Below are 22,953 nucleotides of genomic sequence, written 5' to 3' on the forward strand. Positions count from 1 at the left end.
TATATGTATACATATATGTATATATGTATATATATTTCTACAAAGTACAAAAAGAATGACAATTAATAGCAAAAGTTAAGCTGAAAAAAGAAAACTATCCTAATAAATTTATTTGTTCTCAAAGAAATAATATCCTTCCATCAATGAGTCTCAATTTTTCATCTGTAAAAAAGTTCTTCAACTTAAAGCTCCAATAAGGTTTTCCCAGCCACCCTCCCGCTGATACACACACCACAGTGACTTCTATGTAAGTAGCAAGCATATGCCATATGTTCAGCTCTCTGACTGTGATTCAGTGGCGTGCAAAAGGAGACAAGGTCCCTACATTGAGGAGTGTATGATCGAGTTGGGAAGTCAGGAAAATCAGACAGCAGTCACCAACATAGTATAAATATCATAGACCTTCAGAGGAGCCAGGGTAGATAGGGGAGGCTTATTGATATGACTTGAGTTAGGACTTGAAGACAGAAGGAATTTGAAAATCCAGAGAAGAAATGGGAAAACTGTTCTGGTCAAGAATACTGTATCAGTGAAGGCTTAAAAAATATACTGGTGAACACCGACATAAGTCACCATTGTGGGTATAGCCAGGGAAGTAAAATACCGAAGTACCAGACCAAATTGTTTATACTATAAAATGAGCTACAACAAGACTTTAAAGCACAACGGCCAAGGCTGCCAGCTAAAGCTTGGAAAGGTTACCCTCACTGAACGTTCACTCAGATACACCTCCACTTTAGGTGTATGTCATGTCTCCAGAGAGAATAACGTCACTGATAAATGATGATCGTTATTTGCTGTTTGGGAAACTAACCACAGCAGAGGTAAGACACTTGGCCAGGCTTCAACATAAATGGAAAACAAGAACAGCTAAGGATTTAAAGAGCATATCCCAGTCGGGCTCTTCTGATTCTGTAAACTGTATGCTTGCTTCACGTTCCCATCGTCTAACCCACAAAAATTAAAATAACTAAACTTAAAGAACTCTATCTAATCAAGAATGCCGTTTACCCCAAAGAGAAAGAAGGCAACGCAGACAGATTTAGAATTGGTTTATAATAAACAAGGTGGAAAGGACTAGGACTGCCAAGTAGGTGGGAGTGGGAGGAAATAAAGCATCTTAGTTTCTGAGCAAAATGCTGTTATTAAGTATAATTGCATCTACTTGATCCAAATCCAATATTCCTTATTCACTAAAAAGAAACATATTAAAATAGCAGCAATTTCCTTTACAAATAAACACATTCAGCCAAGGAAGCTTCTACCAAAAAATAGTTTAGCTCTAAAGATAATCAAAAGCAGGAGCGAAATTTTTCAGCGTTTCTAATTTCAGATAATAACTTCTAAATATAAATATGCTATAACTAAATCAGTAGTAACCACTTTTTTAATTTTTCAAAAAATTACAATAAAATTCCTTCAAACGGTCTAATCCTTATAGTTTTTATGTTAATGTATATAAAAATAAGACATATCTCCCAATGAGTTATTGCTATATATTAACTGTGGAAATCATTAATGGCAATAATTACACTTAATTATTTAAAATTATAATACTGGCCGGACCGGTTTGGCTCAGTGGATAGAGCATCAGCCTGCGGACTCAAGGGTCCCAGGTTCGATTCCGGGCAAGGGCATGTACCTTGGTTGCGGGCACATCCCCAGTGGCGGGTGTGCAGGAGGCAGCTGATCGATCTCTCGCATCGATGTTTCTAACTCTCTATCCCTCTCCCTACTTCTCTGTGAAAAATCAATAAAATATATTTAAAAAAATAATAATAATAAAATTATAATACTGAAAACGCTTAGATGTAACAGGCTATTTTTTAATATAAGCATCTTGATGCACACTGTATGAAAATTTGTTTTTTTAATCATAACAATTTCCATTACTATTGGACCCTTGACTCATAAGTTGCATCTGGACCAGAAACTATAAATTAACCATAAATGTATTCTGAGAAGCCATATCTTTCAGCTTCTGAGTACGTGACTCTTGACACAGGCACGTTCCTTGTAAATAATATATGTGTGAATAAGTATTTCAACTAAATGGTCTCAGTAGAGTCTTTCTCTACATCCCTCTCCCATGCTCCACAAACATGCAAAAACCACAATGGCTTTTTAGGATTTGAAGATATTGGCTCCTGCGGGGCATGGAGACGATAAACCATACCCACCAGCATGGATCTGTCTTCCTGCACCTGAGCTGTCACTCGGGGGCCAGAGAGAACAACTCTTGGATGGATATATGCACCACTGCGAGAATTACTCTCCCAGAAGAGAAAATACTTGGCATGGCCCTGCTGGCAAGATGTTTTTCCTGTTCTAAATCTGTCTAAGTAAATCCAATGTAAAATGTCTGGACACTGCAAAAGCCAATCTCAAACTTTTAAATTTTTCTTTTAAATTTTTCAGATACAAAATAACTATAATTTGTGTTAACTGCCTAGCAATTATAAAACACCAGAGGCCTGGTGCACAAAACATGTGCACTGGAGGAGAGGGTCCCTCGGCCAGGCCTGCGCCCTCTCGCAGTCAAGGATCCCTCGCTCCTTACCGCCCACCTGTTCACTGCTCCTTACCACTTGTCTCGCTGCTCCTTAGCACTGCCGCAGAGGCGAGAGAGGCTTCCACCACCACTGCTGTGCTCACCAGCTGTGAGCCAGGCTTCTGGCTGAGCGGCGCTCCCACCAGGGGGCAGCTCCTGCATTGAGTGTCTGCCCCCTGGTGGTCAGTGCACATCATAGTGACTGGTTGTTCTGGTCGTTCCACCTTAATGGTCGCTTAGGCTTTTATTATATAGATGAGAAAGCAACTTCTTTTAAAATAGTCATTGTTTTCTAAGGTTTCCATTTTTTCAATATTCAGATTTCAGATTAACTGTTAGTGCAACATATGAATGCCCTTAATTGAGCTTCAATAATAATACAGTCATGTATCGCTCAACGACAGGAATACATTCGGAGTCATTGGGCAATTTCGTCATTGTGGGAATATAGTACAGTGCACCTACCCAAACCTAGATGGTATAGCCCACTACTCACCGAGGCTGCATAGTCCAGCCTATTGTTCTGAGGCTACAAGCCTGTACCGCCCAGAAAGACAGAAGCCTTGCCCAGCTGGTGTGGCTCAGTGGTTGAGCATCGACTTATGAACCAGGAGGTCATGGTTCGATTCCCGGTTGGGACATATGCCCGAGTTGTGGGCTCAAACCCCAGTGCAGGGCATGCAGGAGGCAGCCAATCAATGATTCTCTCTCATCATTGATGTTTCTATCTCTCTCCTTTCCTTTCCTCTCTGAAATATCATAGATTCGCTTGTAAGCACCACAAGCATTCCTCCCTATTAATGCAAACCTTCTGGTGTTGGGCCCATGTTTTTAAACTTTTTAAGGAGCTTGGTGAGGTCTGCAATAACTTCTGTTAAAACCTTCACTGTGAATTTTCTTGAAGGATCTCCTTTTCTTCTCCTGTAGTTTTTTGTTTGTTTGTTTGTTTTTGTTTTTTGGGGGTTTTTTTGTCTCTTCCTCATTCCAGTTCCAACAACGCCTCTTTCGTTAATTCCTCAGGAACCACATCAAGGAGCTCCTCAATGCCATTCTCATCCACACCCAGTTTAAAGTCATTTGCCATCTCAACCACAGCCTTGTTGATTTTTGCAACTTCCTCGTCCTTGGCAAATCTTTTGCAGTCATGGACGAGCCTCTTGAGTGTCTCCTACCAGAAGCTATTCATATACTCCTTGGTGACATCATCCCACACCCACGCAATGTTCTTGATGCAGGCATGGATGATGTAATCCATCTGGAATTGCATCAGTGTGTTCTCAGCATCTTCCTCAGTTGTAGCAATAGCCTGGGCAAAGGTAGTCCCCAGGTAGTAGGCCTTAAAAGCTGATATAACTCTTTGATTTATTGGTTGGATCAAAGAGGTGATGTTTGGAGAGAGAAACATTATTTTGATACTGGGATGAAAATCACCAAAAAAGAGAGGATATCCAGGAGCATTATCAAACATCACTTCTCAATTTCACTGGCAAAGCAACTCAAGAAGGCATCTTGGAAGAAGAGCTACGTCATCCATGACTTCTTATGGCACCTGCAGTATCTGGAAGGAGGGGGTGCTTATTCATATGTTTGAAGGCCCTGAGAATCTCACTGTGCCAAATGGCAAAGGGTTTCAATTTGTAGCCTGCAACACTGCCCCCAAGCAAGACTGTTCCACTGTCCTTAAAAGCCTTAAAGCCTGGCATGACTTGGCCTCCTTGCAGATGAAAGTCCTTTCGGGCATCCCTTTCCAGAACAGGGAGGTTTCCTCCACATCAAATATTTGCTCTGGCAAGTAATTTTCCTCCACAATCAGCATATCGAGAGTTTCCAAAAATTCTCCAGTTGCTTTCACCCCAGCACTCGCAGACTCCCACTCACTGTCACATTATGCAATGACCTAGAGGCCCAGTGCATGAATTTGTGCATGGATGGAGTCCAGCCAGCCCAGACCCAATCAGGGAGGATCAGTGCTGGGCCTGTCAGGAGAAGGAGACAGCGGGAGGTTGGCCAGCCAGCCTGATTTATCAATTCATCTCTACTCTTTCAGACTTCAAACATCTGTGGAAATAATATTCTGTCTCAGCTTGATACCTACTCTTGCTTCTAGTTTCCTGACTAGAACCTAGATATAGAGTATACTAGAGGCCCAGTGCACAAATTCGTGCAAGGGTGGGGTCTGGCTGCCCCCACCCATGGTGGCCGATCAGGCAGGGCTGTGGGCAGGGAGAGGCCATGGACAGTTGGCCGACAAGCCCTGTCCCTGATAGGGGTTGGGGGGTGATCGGAGGCCAGGCCGGCCAGGGGGATGGTCCGCCCCCCTACCCCATCGGGCGGTTTGCTGGCTGCAGTGGGCGTCATAGCGACCAGTCACTCCAGTCATTACAGTGTCCTAGTCACTGGCTTTTTATATATATAGATAATGATTTTTTTTAAATTATCAAACCTTTTTTACTTTTATTTTTCACTTAAAACAATATTTTATTTTCCAATTCCAGTTGACATATATTAGCTTCAGGTACACAATCCAGTGATTAGACATTATATAACTTACTAAGTGATCCCCCTGATAAATCTAATACCCATCTGATACCATACATAGTTTGAATGAAGATTTTTGAATCATTTAAACCACCCAGAGCTAGCATTAAATTTGACACTGTGATCAGGTCCAGCCTTTTCTTTCAACATCGCAAACAATCTTTTTGCTTTGGCCATGATCACCATGGTGCTGAAAGGGCTATACATCTGTGTCTGGTCATCAGAAGGTTCTCTGTCTAATACAGAGTCTCCTTGAATTTTTGTTAGCCTTCTTGTCTTCAATGAAGCAGATCCTTTAACAGTTTTTGTCATGTTGTTCTTATTCTTCAAGATCGTTACTATGGCGGAATGGACATGCCTGACTGGCAAGCAATAACCATCACTGATTTTCCACCTTCATATTTTCCTTCCAGGTCAGTCACTCAACGTGGCCTATGTTGCATTAAATGTTATGACAGCTACAATGTCACTAAACTACACAAATTTTTCAAGTCCATTATAGTCTTATGGGACTATTATTGTTGGCCAAAGTGTCATGATGTGTGTGATGCATAACATTCAACCTCTTAATTTGGGGGGATTAGTCACACTGATCAGATACTGTAGATATCACTGATGAATTCTACATATGGTTTTTAAATGTTCAATAAAATGATATAATAAGCAGAACTGAGTAGATTTGCGAACCTAAGACAGTTTACAAAAAGTGTGTTTCTCTACATATATCAAGATTTTCAATTCCCAAACATAATCTGAGATCTTGGATTTTATACTGAAAATTTTTTTAAATTACACACTTAGGTATCTCCTTTCTCTCACTTTTCATAAATTTTGTGAATTTAATATTCAAATACAAATTTTTGTCTTTCACTGTAAATGCAAAGTGGCCTTATTTAAAATCTAAACTGTCTTAAACACAATCATTAGTGATTCTGCACCTTTGGACATAGTCTGAAACAAGTTTTGAAGTATAACATTCTCACAGTCTAACAATAAGGAATCTCCAAATGAAACCCATCAAATGCATGAAGAAATTATTAATAATAATCTAGCCTAGCCCTGGCTAGGTGGCTCAGTTGATTGAAAGGTTGTCCCATACACCAAAAGGTTGCGAGTTCAATCCCCAGTAGGGGCAAGTACGGGAGGCAACCAATGGATGTTTCTCTCTCACATCTCTCTCTTTCTCTCTCTCTCTATATATATATCTATTTATCTTTCTCTTCCCCCTCTCTCTCTAAAATGAATAAAAAAACATATCTTCTGGTGATTATTATTATTATTAAAAATAATAATAATAATCTCTCAGGCAAACTATTTTCTTGAGTTCTTTAATTTACAAAGGACATGTCACTAAAATACCAAATAAAAATGATTAATTGTTCTAATTAAGAATTTTTATATCCTTCTTCTCCAATAAAACTTATATTTTAAAATATTTCCATTGTTGACACACACTACAATGTCACTTTTTTAGTAAAATTCATTTTTTAGTAAAATTCATTTTTTAGTAAAATCACTTGCCATTGTTTTATAAAACTTTGGAATAATTCCTTGACTAAGATTCTCTTTTTAAAAAAAGTCAAATTAAACCACTTACCGTAAAGAGCCCACTCTCACTGCGACAGGCACGTGGGGAAGCTGAGAGGCCCACTTCAGTGTCACGTCCTGATAAACATGCAACAGGCTACTGTGGTTTCCAATCAAAGTATTTATTGTTCCTTCAGAAACTGTAGGGTGACATTTTTTTTTAAGGATTAAAAAGGAGACAGTCATTATCAACAGTATATTATATCCCTTTCAGGGGATTTATGTTACAAACTAATTATAAAATCTTGATGTTAATGCGTAAAGATTTTTAAGTAATAAAAAATGATTTTTCAACTTCAAGCTGCCAATATCTAAAAGGAAAAAAATTAAAGACTTGGAAACTATAACCAGATACTAGCCAATATTTTTGCATTTCATCTAGAAAGCATGAGCTTCATTAATATTTAACACATTGAAGCTAATGATTTTCTGGGCATTCACTACAGAAAAGTCATTCTATTAGGCATCACTCTGCTCCGTTCTGCTTATAGCGGAGTCTGATGTTCTCTTGGAATCATCGTAAACGGCCTCCTTTTGGAAAGCAGTAATGTGCGCCCGGGGCCAATTCTACAGTCCTTTTGTACAAAGTAAAACGACTGACAAGCCCAAGTGTGTGCTTCATATCAAACTTCTATTCAAACTTTCAAAGTTAAAATTTCCATTACATGTTCAGTTTAAAAGTATTTTCCTAGATGTTCACATGCATGTGAGTTTGCCTTTTTCTGGTGTAAACAGCACAGCCCTGACATATGGAAGAGATAAAAGAAAATCCCTCTACACACCTGAGCAGTACGGGAGAAAACAACTTGGGCTACAGTCAAGTTTCTTCATGAATTGAATCTGACCATTGTCCTTAAGGCAAAAAAAGTTTCTTTCACCAAGAACAAAAACAGAAGATGCTGACTGATTGAAAGACATAACACATATATCAAGGGCTTGCTCTCCAATATTTAGAGTCCAATCTACCTGCAAAGGAAAACCTAAGATCAATTTAGTTGCAAAAAAAAACAAAAAAAAAAACCTAAGTACCCATCCATAGACTACTGGATAAAGAAGATGTGGTAGATACATACAATAGAATATTACCCAGCCATAAAAAGAATGAAATCTTACCATTTGCGACCACATGGATGGACCTAGAGGATAGTATGCTAAGTGAAATAAGTCAGACAGAGAAAGACAAATATTGTATGATTTCACTTACATGTGGTATCTAAAGAATTCAATAAAGAAACAAACAAAACAGACTCATAGACACTGATGATTGCCAGATGGGGGTGAGGGCCTGGATGGAAATGATGAAAGGCTTAAAACTACAAGTTGGTAGTTACAAAACAGTCACAGGAATGTAAAATTCAGCATAGGGAATATAGTCAATAATATTGTAACCATGCATGGTGCCAGCCATGTAGGGTACTACTAGACGTATCGGGGGATCACTTTGTAAATTATATAAATGTCCAATCACTACACTGTATACCTGGAACTAATATAAAATAATACTGAATGTCAACTGTAATTGAAAAATAGAAAAAAATTTAATTTAAAAAAATAAAAAATAAATCAATAACAAAATAAATGTAACATTGCTAAAATTTTTATATTTTAAAAAATGGCCTTACAACAAGTCTTTTTCCAGAACCAAGTTTTTGCTGTTCAGTCTCCTGTCTTTTATCTGCATCTGTTGCAAAAGCGAGTACTTGGTACCTGTTTGAAAGATATGAAATAATTGAAAATGACTTTAGAGTTTAAAAGCAGAAATTATTTTAAACTTTAAAAGCACATAACCTCAATAAAGCTGATCAAGAAAAAGAAGTAAATAAAGCACATAATCTATAAACCTAATGAACCACTTTTACCTTGGTTTTAAAAACTGTAAAATTTAGAATTGAATTCTTACTGAATTATACTGTGACATAAGACTATGTAAAACTGTCATGGTCAAGAAATTATAACCATATGTCCCAAAATTCAATATGGGGAATATAGCTCTGCCAACTATCAAAGCATTTCCATTAAAATTTTATGTGACAAATAACAATATTCAAGAAAGATCTAGCACCAAAACACCAAATAGAAGAAAAATGTAAATAATGGAAAGCAGCCAGATGCAGCAGAAATTATTAATATGTAATCAATGGAACCAAGAAGAACTGAGTCTAAGCCCCAGCTAAATCACTTAGTAGTTGAGTGAATTTTGGCAAGTTAAACACTCTGTGTCTTATCTTCCCCATGTATAAAACGGGAATGATAATCTCTGACACAGGCATTGTTAAGAGAATTAAAAAGTAATATAGCCTAGTCAGTTGCTCAGTGGTTAGAGCAGTGGCCCATGGACCAAAGGGTCACAGGTTTGATTCCCAGTCAAGGGCATGTACTTCAATTGAAAGCTAGATCCCCAGCCCAAGTAAGGGCATGTGCAAGAGGCAACCAATTGATGTGTCTCTCTCACATCGATGTTTCTCTTTGCCCCCTTCCTCTTCACTCTCTCTTAAAAAAATAAAATCAATGGAAAAAATATCCCGAGGTAGAGGATTAAAAAGAAAAGTAATATAGTGTCTAGTATAGTATCTGGTATATATTAGGTGCTCATTTATTAGCATACAGATAATGGTTTATATAAGGAGATAGATCAATAACCTAGTAGTTTATTTGATATGTAATAAGTTCTCAATAATGGGCATTAACCTAGTAGTTTATTTGATATGTAATAAGTTCTCAATAATGGGCATTATTACTTTCTATAAGCATTTCATAGCTTTTATTTCAATAGTAACATTTAAGTCAAATCATTCTTTAAAATAATTTGTGGCCCAAGCTGGTTTGGTTCAGTGGCTAGAGCGCTGGCCTGTGGACTGAAGAATCCTGGGTTCAATTCCAGTCAAGGGCACATGCCTGGGTTGCGGGCTTGATCCCCAGTAGGGGGCATGCAGGAGGCAGCCAATCAATCAATGATTCTCTCTCATCACTGATGTTTCTATCTCCTTCTCCTTTCTTCTCTGAATTCAATAAAAATATATTTAAAATCATAATAATAATTTATAAATATTCACTTTAGAAATGATTAATTTAGCCAAGAGAGTTTATTTTGCTTGTTTCCCATCAATTACTGGTATATGAGAGTAATAATCCCACTCTAAATGAAGAAACTTCAGGCTCATAGGTTCTTTTCCCTCCTATCAAATCAGAACTCCTTGCATTGTTCTTCCATAGCTAAGAGGAAAATCAGTAAAAGATATATTCAGACACCTCATATTGTCTAAGAGAAAGATGTCTGATCGTGTGAACATCCAGGACCTGAATGAAGGCAATGTGAGAGATCTACATAAGCACTAAAATGTACAGTGGTGTCCATATATCATATACCAGCTTTAAAACCATCCTACTCAATCAAGAATATTTCATTTGTAAAAAGCCTCCAATTTCAGTTGGAGGCAGAATGACTATGAATTAAGTGAGATTTTGCAAAACATTCATAAAGACAGTCTTGTAGATAATACGGAAGCTTAATGTGTATGAATTTCATTCATTCAATAAACATAGCTGGGGTCTGATACAAGCATTGACAATGGAAAAAATACTCATGGTCTATATTCATTAGGATCTCCCAAAGTAGTAGAGATTCATATACAAACAAATGTAGCTTAGAACACCTGTGCTAATGGAAGGTATGCATGCAGTACCAAGGGAACATGGTAGCAGAAGCATAAATCAAAGTGGAAGAACATATATGTTCTTGGTACTGGTTTAGGAGGAGAAAGCTACATTTTAAAGAATAAGTGAAAACTCATTGTGCTGGTAAAGAGGCAAAGGTGTTCCCGGCTTGTGTGGCTCAATGGTTGAACATTGACCTATGATCCAGGAGGTCACGGCACCTTCCCTGTCAGGTCACATGCCCAGATTGCAGGCTCGATCCCCAGTGTGGGGCGTGCAGGGGACAGCCAATCAATGATTCTCTCTCATCATTGATGTTTCTCTCTCTCTCCCTCTCCCTTCCTCTCTGAAATCAATAAAAATGTGTGTGTGTTTTTAAAAAGGTGAAGGTGTTATGGCAAAATGAACAGCACAAGCAAAGGCACACACCAGTAAAGGAGACATGAAAGGCTACCACAGTGTAGGAGAGATGCATGGCAGGGAGGACTGAGTCATGGGAAAGGAGACAGAATAGGTAGGAGGGTAATGACCTCAGGCTTGTAAAACTGGACTAAAACATCTCATAGGCAACTGCAGCAAATGTCTCCGTACCAACTGAGGCTGCCTTTCAAAATGTCTGTGTGTCTTCCAAAGTGCAAATAACCAGACCTCACATCCCACCCTCTAAATCGCATTGCTTTACTCTTCCCAGTTCAGGGTAACAGAACCTGTATGCACTGGTGATAGCCGTGAGCCCAGAGCTGGTCCTGCTAGGGCTCTAACCTTAGGCGGCTAATTACAGAGGTGGATAATTTCCTGCAGACACCAACCTTCCAGAGGATGGTATGGATATTAATGAGATGGTTGCAAAAATCCAAAGCTTTGGAGCTGTTTGAAGCTTCTTATATAACTACAAAGGCTTATTATTTCATCTGAGGAATAAGTGAGCCCCTAAAGTGGCCTCATTAACATCAAAACAGCAGGCAGAGACCCAGCCAAAATTAACTCCTGATTTCCAAATCCAGGTCATTTCTCTTCCTGGAAGACGACTCAGAAGAGAATTTTATTACTAAACGTAGCTGACAGTAAATTTAGATGATGACAAACTTATAATAGCATCTATTTATGGTTCTTCCTTATCCTCTTAACTGTGACCAATAATGTACATGGAAATGTAAACCAAAACCAAAGAATTCTAAACAGACTTGGAAATTCTGAAATAAAGAAAACACTTGCATTTTTTTTCCTTACCATTCAAGTGTCCAGTGAGATAAGCTAAAGAATAAGAGTCCTAGTCTGGCTAGTGTGGCTCAATGGTTGAGTGTTGACCTATGAACCAGGAGGTCACCGTTCAATTCCCAGTCAGGGCACATGCCCAGGTTGCTGGCTTGATCCCCAGTGGGGGGCATGCAGGAGGCAGCCGATCAATGATTCTCTCTCACCATTGATGTTCCTATCTCTTTCTCCCTCTCCCTTCCTCTCTGAATCAATCAATCAATAAAATATTTTTTTTAAGATTCCCTTGTTGAGACTGCTGAAGAATAACTTGGCCCAATGTAATAAGATTCCATGAAAGAGCATCATACATGTTTCTCAGAACAGAGAGGCAGTAATCACAAATGCAGCAGGTCCAGATGAACGGTGGTGCTTTTTGGCCCAATAACCACAAGTGCGTAATGGGTCCTGTGGAGCACCAATGACAAACTCAAACACATAATTTAGTGCTCTTCTGTAACACATCGTAAAAACAGCGGCAAGGAGCTAAAATATGGATTGAGGTGTCACAGAGTACAAAAGTAAACCCTCCACAATCATTTATTTTCAAATGAAACATAGTTGGCACCTCAAAGGATAACAGGAGATTTTGAAACCTTTATATCTAATTCAGGGAACTCCAGTAGGAATGGAAAGCTCTGGGTACAGAGCCTTACACTGTTCCTTTTCAACTATAGCTAAAACATTCTTGATTGTGCCAGAGGGAATCATTTTCATTAAAAGAAGCCAGTAACAAAATAGAAACATTCCTTACAAACTTTTCACTCCTTCATCAGGTTCTTCTTAAACACCTACTTTCAACAGGGTACAATGCTGGGCACTTCAGAGGATAGAAATCCCTGCCATCAAAGATCACTTGGCTCAGTCAAGAAGAAAAACAAGCAAATATGTAATATCAGTGAAAGCATAAACAGTACTTGCGAAAGCAGTGGAAAACTATTCTAAATTGAGAAGGAGGAGATGTGACTTGGAGAGCCAGGTCACAGAAGAACTGAAGGGGAGCAGGGAGGCTTCCAGAAATTATTTCCATATGCAAAGAAGGAAGGGAAAGCATTCCAGGCAGAGTACAGCACGAGCAAGAGAGAAAAGCCCTGGACATATATGGAGAACCCCAAATATTTTCATTTGTCAAGAGCCTAAGACTGGTGAAGAACACAATCTTCTTTTCACAATGTTATCAATTAAATTCAAAAAAGATATTTTAAAATATTTTAAAGCCTATTATCTTCTTACAATGGACCACAAGCCACTCTTAGGGTGCAGGGGAAGCGTGGAGCACAGAGGAGAGAAAGATGTAACGTGTGGCAAAGACATTCTTCAGGGAGCCTCCCTACATCCAAGTCTCCGCTGAGGTCCCACTTGCAGGCCTCCTCCGCATCCTGTATCACTGCGAACTGAAACAGCCCATTGATTTGCTACCTCCCCCACGTGCTTACAGCTTGAGGACAGGAGACAGGTCTTATTTGACTTTGCATTTCCTGTACTTTGCACAGTGTGTGGCACATAGAAGCCTCTTGAAAAATGTTTTCTGAATGAATGAATGAACCAATAAACCGAATTATTCCATCAGTGAGCAGATATTTAAGGCACAGTCGGCTCTCAGGAACCTGATAATTCAAGACATTCTCTGGAACATCTCAGCACAGTACAGGAAGACAATATATGATACTGTGCAAAAATCAGTGTTTTAGGCAAAAATATATCTAGGAGGTAAAAAAAAAGAGGATAGTTGGACGAGTTACCTTTAAAAGTCTCTTCCAAATCTGAAAGTCAACATAATAGAGGTAAAATGGTACTGGATTATAAAGAGCACTAAATTTCAACATAAGAAAATTTGGATTCTTTTAATAAGAAACAAAAATTCTGGCTTAAAGAGGTGGTTTTAAAAGATAGCTATAAGAAGGACTCTAAAATCTAGAGGTAAGAAAATCATAAATCCAAGGGAAAAGATAAAAGCCTCAATGCCAATGGGACCACAGTAGCTGAAGAAAGGGAAAAAAAGATAGAAAGGTCAGGATTTACTGACTGAATGACTCTGATAAGAAAGGAAAGAAAAAGAGAATTAAAAATGATTCAGCCGGTCAGCGTGGCTCAGCAGTTGAGTGTCGACCCACGAACCAGGGGGTCATGATTCAATCCCTGGTCAGGGCACATGCCTGGGTTGCGGGCTCGATCCCCAGTGTGGGGCATGCAGGAGCGGGCATGCAGCCGATCAGTGATTCTCTGTCATCATTGATGTTTCTATCTCTCATTTTCTCTTCCTCTCTAAAATCAATGAAAATATTTTTAAAAATAAAAATGATTCAAAGTTTTGATAAATATGGCCAAAAGAATAGTGGTACCTAAGTTACCCTCTCCAAAAAAGGCAAATAATTCTCTCACTTCAAAAAAGGAAAAACAATGCTCAGTGTGTGTCCCTGAATTAGAATCCAACCTGGAGTGTGTGTCTGCAATGACAATTTCTGAGACTTTTCCCAAAACTACTAAATCAAAATCTAGAGTGTTGGGGACTGGGAATCTGCAAACGTGCATTTTATGACAGGGTTCCCAGGTGATTCTATGCACACTGAAGTCGGAGACCCATGGCCTTCCCTACTTCCTCATAGAACATAACTGAGCTTGTTTTAAAACAATCAAACATCAGGAGCAAAAATGAAAATGATATATGGACATTTAATTATCTGATCTTCTACTCTGATCACTTAGGTTGTTTTCCATTTCCCCCCTACAATTTAAAACAATTGTCCTACACACTTTCTTGTAGGAAACATTTTATCAAAATTCTTATAAGTGAAATTGTTTCTTAAACGTCTACCGTGTTTTCTCATCACTCTTATTTTCTCAACCTTGGTGATTTATTTTTTTCATTCTAGTTAAAGTTTGAAATTAAACTCGGGAGGAGAAAATGAAAATGACGCTTTTTATACTAACTGATGGCACTCTGTTAACTGATTACAAAGATATTTGGTGCAATCTCAAAAGAACCTGCCGTTTTCATGCTTTCTCCCATCCTAAACTGTACCCATGATTATCATTTAATTTTATCTATTAAACTTGAAAGCATATAGAAATACAACATACTACTTAATGGCATAAACCCTCTTGATTGTCATCATTTCACAATAATCCCATATCCCATGCATTTGTATCATTATAAAAGACCCACATAAAACATGTGCATTTTTTAGCCCTAGATGCAGATGAATTTAATAGACTGAATCACCACACTTAAAACAGTGTGAGCTCCTGTGGGATTACAGTTACACATTAAGGAAACCTACGCCTTGCTCCCTCATCCAGTGACTCCTGGAGTTATTACCAAATTAATCCCTATGCACATGTTTCAAAGAGTAAGTGAGGGAGCCTTCGAGTCTCCGTGTGGTGACCCCTGTGAGGCACTGCCAGTATCGCTCCTTGGCAAGAGTTGAGACACACAACTGGGTGGAAAGCTGAAAAGCAGATCTCCTCAATACTGCTTACATTGTGACAGGCTTGAATGTATTATACAGATATTTTTCTCAGCCTTTCAAGATAACTCTAATATTTTATTTATTAACAGTAGCAATGCCACAACTCATTCATCTCCTTTGGACAAGAGCCACAGGAGTTACAGAAGGAATGTGACACAATAATGCACTGCCTGCGTCAGTTAACTTCTGTTCAGTCACAAGCAGTTGCCTTTTTTCAGAGTTTTGAATCCTAGATGTCTTGACAATAATTCACAAAAGCCACTTAGGAAGGGAAAACTGCATTGCTTTGCTATGTACATAATATTGAAACTTGAAGACAAAATGTACAGGTGTTGTCTGATTAACTTATATTTTCTTCCTGCCTTGGGGAAATGGGCGGCCAAAAATAATACCGAAAAGCTATAATGAAGTGTTGCTTGGACATTTGAAGTTCTAACTGTTGCCGTCAGTAAGATAAAAAAAGTGATTGAAGATACTGTAAGTCTCCAAATCTATTTCTTTTCCCAGCATGGATTTCTTTCTTTTCCCCATTCCCCTTTCCAACAACAACAAAAATACACAGTCTCCAGCCCTGGCCGGTGAGGCTCAGTGGTAGAGCACCAGCCCACAAACCAAGGATCATGGGTTCAATTCCCCGTCAAGGCCATGTACCTGGGTTGCAGCTTCCATCCCCTGACCCGTCAGGGCGTGTGCGGGAGGCAACCAATTGATGTGTCTCTCTCACATCCATGTTTCTGTTTCTCTCTTTTTCTTTCTTTCTTTCTTTCTCTTTCTCTTTCTCTTTCTCTTTCTCTCTCTCTCTCTCTCTCTCTTTTTTTCTTTTGTTTTCTTTCTCTCTCTCTTTCTCTCTCTCTCTCTCTCTCTCTCTCTCTCTCTCTCTCTCTCTCTCTCTCTCTCTCTCTCTCTCTCTCTCTCTCTCTCTCTCTCCTCACTACCTACTTTCCTCTCTCTCTAAAAATTCAATGGAAAAAATATCCTCAGGTGGTGAGGATTAAACAGAAAAAAAACAACATCCAAAAACTCAAAACCTTCATTTTTATTGAAATGTAGCTGATGGAGGAGAAAAGGTGTCTCTCTGAACACAAGTCAACAACACCAATAAAAATTTCTAACAGTCTAAACTGTTTTCATAGGGTCATTCACTTCTATTATTAATCTTTCTCTTAAAAACATTCATAAAAACACTTGTATTTCTTGCCAGTATTCTCCCTATGTACACATACATTCTTTTTTTTGTTGTTGTTATAAAATAATTCCATATATGCATCTTTGCATGAGGCTTTTTCCACTGACCCTGTGTTTTATTATTTATAATTCAGGGAACAGTCCCAAGAATTATTGAGCATTTTCTATAGGGTGGCAACATGACACACATTTAATCCTATAAAAAAAAGAAAACAACTTGTCAAATAGTCATTTTTTTTAATTCTATGGTTTCCCCCCTTTATTTTATTACCTTTTTCCATCACCATTTATCCCCCATATACCCTCTCTTTCACCTCCCCCCCACTCTCCTCCTCCTGCAGTTACCACACTATTGTCCATGTCCCTGAGTTCTTTCTCTCTGAAATAGCCATTCTTATCCCTTTTCAGCCAGACAAGGACACTGGCCATCAAACAGCTGGAAGTAGCAAAATCTAAGTCACCACAATTTCATCTTATAAAAAAAAACAACCAGGCTCTTCTTAATTTGTGATATTAGCTCTTTGTGGGAAAAAATGAATCAGCAACATACACACCAAAAACGCTGATTTCAAAGGTGGGACATCCAAACTTACTTGTAACTTTCCACTTGTCGGCAGGAAGAGACAGTGATGAAGGAGTCTGTCCGGGAACTGTAGGCAAGGGGGCCAGGCAAGAGAGAACCAGGGAGAAACCTCCCGAAGGCATAGCTTTCCTGCTCAAACACCATCAGCATCCCATCCATTGACTGGATACAAATTAAATCTCGACCTAAAGAAGAATTAGAGGGAAGTAGGTGACCTGTTCTTAAATATACTGGTTATAATTTATCCCTATCTGCCACAAATACGTCATAGCTCATTTTTTTCTCCCAAGCGGTAAAATGAGCAGTTCAAACTTTAAATTACAAACTGTTGAAGCTATCCGATTATTATATATCAGTATATATACAGTTCCCAATTTTTAAAGGATTCAGATGTCTATAATTTTACATACATTTATTTTCATTTACTGTGTGCTAAAATCTCTAGCTCAAGATAACCCCTAAGAGCAAGCATGACTCTGCAAGATACCAGTTTTCCCAAAATCAGAAATACAACAGCTGTTCTGCACAAGGCTATTTGTCTGTATAATAGATCAGCCTCACACTTTCATTGATTTCAGAGAGGAAAGGAAAGGAAGAGAGAGATAGAAACATCAAGGATGAGAGAGAATCATTGATCAGCTGCCTTCTACACACCCCCTAGTAGGGATCAAGCCCGCAACCCAGGCATGTGCCCTGACCAGGAATTGAACCATGACCTCCTGGTGCATGGGTCGATGCTCAACCACTGAGCAACACCAGCCAGGTTCAGATTTGTTTATGATGTATGGTAGGCTTTGGAGTCCAAGTTTTTAAAATCTAGTATTTGCTATGCTTGTTAAAGGTTTCCAAAGAGCTATGGGTTTGCATGCATGCTATACAAATGTATTCACAGAGATCTATTAGGCAATGAGTCCTTCATCCATGGAGAACTTAACTATTTAGCAAGCCCACCATCTGCACCCCACAAAAAAAGGATAAAATGCTTCAAAAGCCTCAAAAAAGATACTGCAAAGTCTTTGTAATGAAAATCATGCAAACCTTCCCCAGGTAGATCCCCAGATCTCACTCAGGGCACCGATTCTTATTTTAAGTGTGGTTCTAACAAGGCAGTTCTCATGAAGGGGCTCCTGACACCCGGGAGCTTCAGCTCTTATATTTGTATAAGAGCTCCAAAGTCAGAGGTAAGATGTACCGGACAGCACATGTGGAACACACACTAAATCATAGCTTTATTATGATAGTTACTGTTACCTGATTTCCCAGCCCAGAGCAAAGAAAAAGCACATGAGAAAATTGTGAAGACAGTGACAGCTATCAGCAGTGGAAGCTATGCCCTAACAAAAAAAAGAAAAGAAAAAAAGACAGAACATCTATAAAATAGTTTTTAATAAATAACATTCTGAACTCAGCGTAGGAGCAATTAAGCTGAACCTATATAGTTCAAAAAGACAAATGTCATATTGTAATGTACTTGGAGTAATTAAATGGATTTTAATATCATTTGGAATAGCTCAGTCATTTGAAAAAAGAACTTGTGGCAGAGATGCTAACTGCTGCCCTAGTAGTCATCCTTTCTTTTGATACCTGAATTATCACTAGACACGTGGCCATCCAGAATAAAGCCTTCATTTCCAGGCCTCTAACACAGATGCATCATATGATTATGTTCCTGCCAATGAGGTGGGAACTGAGGTAAAATATACAACATCCAAACATGACCTTAAAAGGACGGAGTATGCACTCCCTCCCCTCTTCCCAGCATGGTGGTAGGGCTGGAACAGCTATCTTGGCCTCCAAAATGGAAGCTCCCCTATCAGCCCTGGACCACTTGATCTCCAGGTGGTTAAATATGACAGAAATAAACATCTTCCTTATTTAAGCCATCATTAAACTGGGTCTTGGTTAAAGCAATCAAACCTGTCATTAAATAACACAGAATGCATCTGAGCCTAAAGGTCCATGCAGCATTGCTGAGTCTTAGGATTTAGTTTCCCGTGATTGGATCCTGACAGAGAAGACACTGGGACAAGCAGAAATTGTTATATGACTACAGGTTAGATAACATTAGGGATTGCTGTTAATTTTCTTAAGCATGATCCTGGAATTGTGACTACGTAAGAGAATGCTCTTCCTGAGCAATGTGTACTGTAGTATTTATGGGCAAAGTGGCACAAGATCTGTAACTTACTTTAAAATGGTTCATCAAAAAAAATGTGTGTATACACATGTATATACATCTACAACTGTTGACACTAGATGGTGGAAATATGAATGTTCATGTTACTTTTCTGATACTTAAATTATTTATACTAAAAATGTTACCCATAAAATAAAGCATTTAAATATATGTCTTTTGTACACAAGTGTACTTTTTAACACTCAAGGGGGAACTGAGCATTAGGAACTGAGTGAGACCTAGAAGAGCAATAAATCTCATTTTAATAAGTCAAGAATCAGAGAGAGAGGAGAAATCCAATCAATGAAACACATGCAATGACCTTGACCTTTGGGAGAGGATATTGCTGAAACCAAATATACTCTTCAGATGGGTAGTATTAAAGAAGGTGAGGGGAAAGCATGTGTATTTCCAAGCATCATTTCAATATGTTGAATATCACTGAACCACAAACCTTCAGGCCCCCAAAGACCTCAAACAAGTGGTCCTCAGAGTTGGCTCCCAGACACCAGCAACCGGCTTCCTTTAGAAACTTCTTAGGAATGCAAATTCTAGGGTCCCACCCTAGATCTACTAAATCAGATCTACTAAACCTGGTGTTAGGACCCAGCAATCATATTTCAGCAATCATAGCCTCAAGACTATGTGATGAATGCCAAAATTTGAGAACCAATGCCTTACCATGGGATGACAGAGTTAGAGCTTAAAGAAAACTTGAGTCTCAGAGAAAACAGGCCTTCTTAGCGTGGTATATAGAGGTCTTATTTCTGAAACTCTAGCAATAAAGAAGAGAGTACTTAATATACTATAATATCCATGTGGGCTGCCTCTAGAGTCAGATAACCTGGGTTTGAGTCCAGCTCCACCAATTATTAGCTGTGAACTTGGGCTCAAATTTCTTTTTTTCTTTTTTTTTAATTCCTCTGAATTTCTTTTTTTGGAGGGACTGGTTGTTTTTTTTTTAATATATTTTTATTTTTTACAGAGAGGAAGGGAGAGGGATAGAGAGTTAGAAACATCGATGAGAGAGAAACATGGATCAGCTGTCTCCTGCACAGCCCCCACTGGGGATGTGCCCGAAGCCAAGTTACATGCCCTTGACTGGAATAGAACCTGGGACCCTTCACTCCACAGGCTGACGCTCTATCCACTGAGCCAAACCGGTCAGGGCGGGCTCAAATTTCTTTACCTACAAGATGGCATTTCTTCCTTAGTTGTTGTGAGAATTAAATAATGTACGGCAACTAGATCCAAATATACCATTGCATTATTATTTTATAATTATTTTCAAAGTCTCATAATGCATGTTCAACTGCTTGCTGTTTCCCACATGCACTATGATAGAGCACACTTCCTTGATTTTGCTTGTATTATTACCTTCCCCAAAAGACTCTTTCCATTTGCTTACCCTGGTCTAGAAAACATTTGCTGGCTGCCTCTTGGTCATGCATTCCCCTTTCCACGCATCTTTAGCCATGAGGTTTGAATGATACTGACTTTATTCTCAGCTTGAGGGTAGACCCTGACTTATGAAAACCAATTAGTAACCCATTAGTCACAGTGATTGGTTCAGGGGCAATGAGAAAAACTAAATCCTTAGATTGAGCTGGAACTGGAGAGAAACTTACTATTCCTCCTTGGGAAGCAATGTGTGAGGGGACCAGGTCTGGAGTCATGGAGGCCATTTGACTTTTACATGGGCACAGTTAAGACAGGGCCATGAGGACACAGGTTGAGCTGCGTGGAGTCAATCCTATCTGTGAACTTTGCAGGCAATAAATTTCCATAAATATTGAATCTCTTCAAGTTGGGTCTGTCCCTGAATCAGGTGGATCATCCCATTTTTCCTCTGATAGACATCACAGGCTAAGGGTCATGTTTTCCTAGCAGCCTTCTCTTTCCCACTCAGACACCCTCTATCTGTGATCCCATCCTTACCTCCTCCTAACTACTAATTATCGATTGAAATGATCGGTTTTTATGTCTCTCACTCACAGGCAGGAGCCAAATCTTGTTCACCTTTGTAAATCCAACAACGATGAAATGCCTGGAGATAGGAGATATGATAATAGATGTCTGCTGAGCTGAAGTGAGCTAGACAAAATAATGTACTCATCTGCTTGATTGGCTGAGATTTTATTCTGTGAGTTTCACAGATTGCATTTGAAGTAAGTGAAAAATGCTTTATTTATTACAATCCTGGCTGCTGACGTTTAGAAAAATGTAGGGATTAATCCAAAACATTACTCAAAAATAAATCCTTCAACTCGCTGTGCTGGAAGCTGCTTCAGGATACATACCAGAGGCTCCCCTTACAGATAATGGGATCAGAAAGAGTGGGCCAGAGAAGCCCTGAGAGGTTCGTCGTTCTGATAGAACAGAGCCAACAGGAAGCCTCCACAACAGTGATGGGATTTCAGGAGCTATTTACATGACCTCGCCGTGAACCACACTCAACGATACCTTCCCACAGGCTCAGCCCAGGATGATATTAGGAGAAATACAGAACCACAGCAATAGTGACGACGACTGCCATTTACTGAGCACCTGTTATAGTCTTGCCTTTGGGCTAAACATTTATGCAGCCTGTTAACTATACTCTTTAGTAACTCTAAAAGGTGGACAATTGTCCCATTCTACACTTAAGAAGAGTGAAACCCACAAAGCTTAGATAATTTGCCTAATCCCCAAAAAGTTAGAAAATGACAGTGCTAGTACTCAAATTGGAATCTATCTGGCTCCATTTACCACCCATGTTCCCTGGAAGGCTCCATTATGCCACACTAAATCCATTTTTTAAAATAACACAAGTTAACATAGACAATCTAAATGAAGTGAAACAGATTAAGTACTACAGGAAAGCTAAGAGCTTAATGACGCTGAACTTCCTGGGAAAGGTTGCATAATAAAGGTAGGATGTATCCTAGACTGAAAAAGATAGGAGGAATGAATAGGGGTCAAAGGTAAAAACAGGAAATTTCTGGGAGAGAAAAGGAACATATTAGAAAAGCAAGCAGCGGCAATTAGACTTGATCCAGTAAATGGGTGTGAAATGAAAAAGCAACTGATTGAAAAGATGACAATATCTTAATGACGCTTACTCAAAAAGTATGCCTACTCAAAAGTATGCCGACACTATACGGAGAAAATATCTTTTAATGTTGAAATAATGAGGAAGGGTAGAGATTTCATCAGAATTTTGAATCTGGATGTTTATATCCAGTGGTTAAGACCACGATGAAAGAAAAATTACCGTTTTGATTTGCAAGATCTAGGAACAATTAGAAAAAGAACCTACCAAAACCATTTTGGAAGGATTTTGGAAATCAGTATTTTTCATTTTCAAAGGCAAGAAAATGTTTGTGCCTGTGAGGCTGGAGGATGAAGGCGGGGAAAGTTCTATTAGGGCAGCCTTATGACATGAATATTTATTAAATAGTGTGTCTCGTTTCCTGGTGTTAAAACATCATGTAGTCAGAGCATTAACATGATGCATATGCATGAACTGGTCGTCAACTACATTTTGAACTGACTGCTAGATTAACAATTTTCTCTACTAAATCATAATCTGTTCACTAACATGGTATAGAGCAGTGTGTGTGTGTGTGTGTGTGTGTGTGTGTGCGCGCGCGCGCGCGCACCCAGTCCTTTCTCCCATGCATGGCATTTCCCATCATTCATGATTATAGCAACGCGGGCCCCACCAAGGCTCAGTCCTGAATATCATTTCCTCTGACTCTCTGGGGAATCAATGCAGGAGAGTAAGTGGAGGGCACACACAGAAGAAGGCTGCCATTACGCAGCACGCTGCATGCTTTCAGAATCTCTCTCTGCTCGTATTTCTTTTACACAATGAGTAGAAACACAAGTGAAGAAATGCAAACGTGCCCTGTGGCCAAGCATCGATCGCAGCTCAGCATGCAGCTGTCACACATACTTGGTCTTCCTCCAAGTC

The 22,953-nt window shown here is 39.1% G+C and overlaps 1 protein-coding gene across 1 annotated transcript in view; it reads right to left on the minus strand.

Annotated features, from left to right (window-relative positions):
• BBS9 (Bardet-Biedl syndrome 9) overlaps positions 1 to 22,953 on the minus strand; it is a 313,602-nt gene that overhangs the window by 225,340 nt on the left and 65,309 nt on the right. Inside the window, exons 6-9 of the mRNA XM_015559690.1 lie at positions 16,833 to 17,007; positions 8,299 to 8,383; positions 7,459 to 7,642; positions 6,687 to 6,816 (exon numbers count right to left, since the gene is read on the minus strand). Coding sequence (XP_015415176.1) covers positions 6,687 to 6,816; positions 7,459 to 7,642; positions 8,299 to 8,383; positions 16,833 to 17,007 — 574 coding nt within the window. The remainder of the gene's footprint in view (positions 1 to 6,686; positions 6,817 to 7,458; positions 7,643 to 8,298; positions 8,384 to 16,832; positions 17,008 to 22,953) is intronic.

This window comes from Myotis davidii, unplaced genomic scaffold (assembly GCF_000327345.1).
Source record: "Myotis davidii unplaced genomic scaffold, ASM32734v1 scaffold573, whole genome shotgun sequence".
In the NCBI taxonomy this organism is placed as follows: domain Eukaryota; kingdom Metazoa; phylum Chordata; class Mammalia; order Chiroptera; family Vespertilionidae; genus Myotis; species Myotis davidii.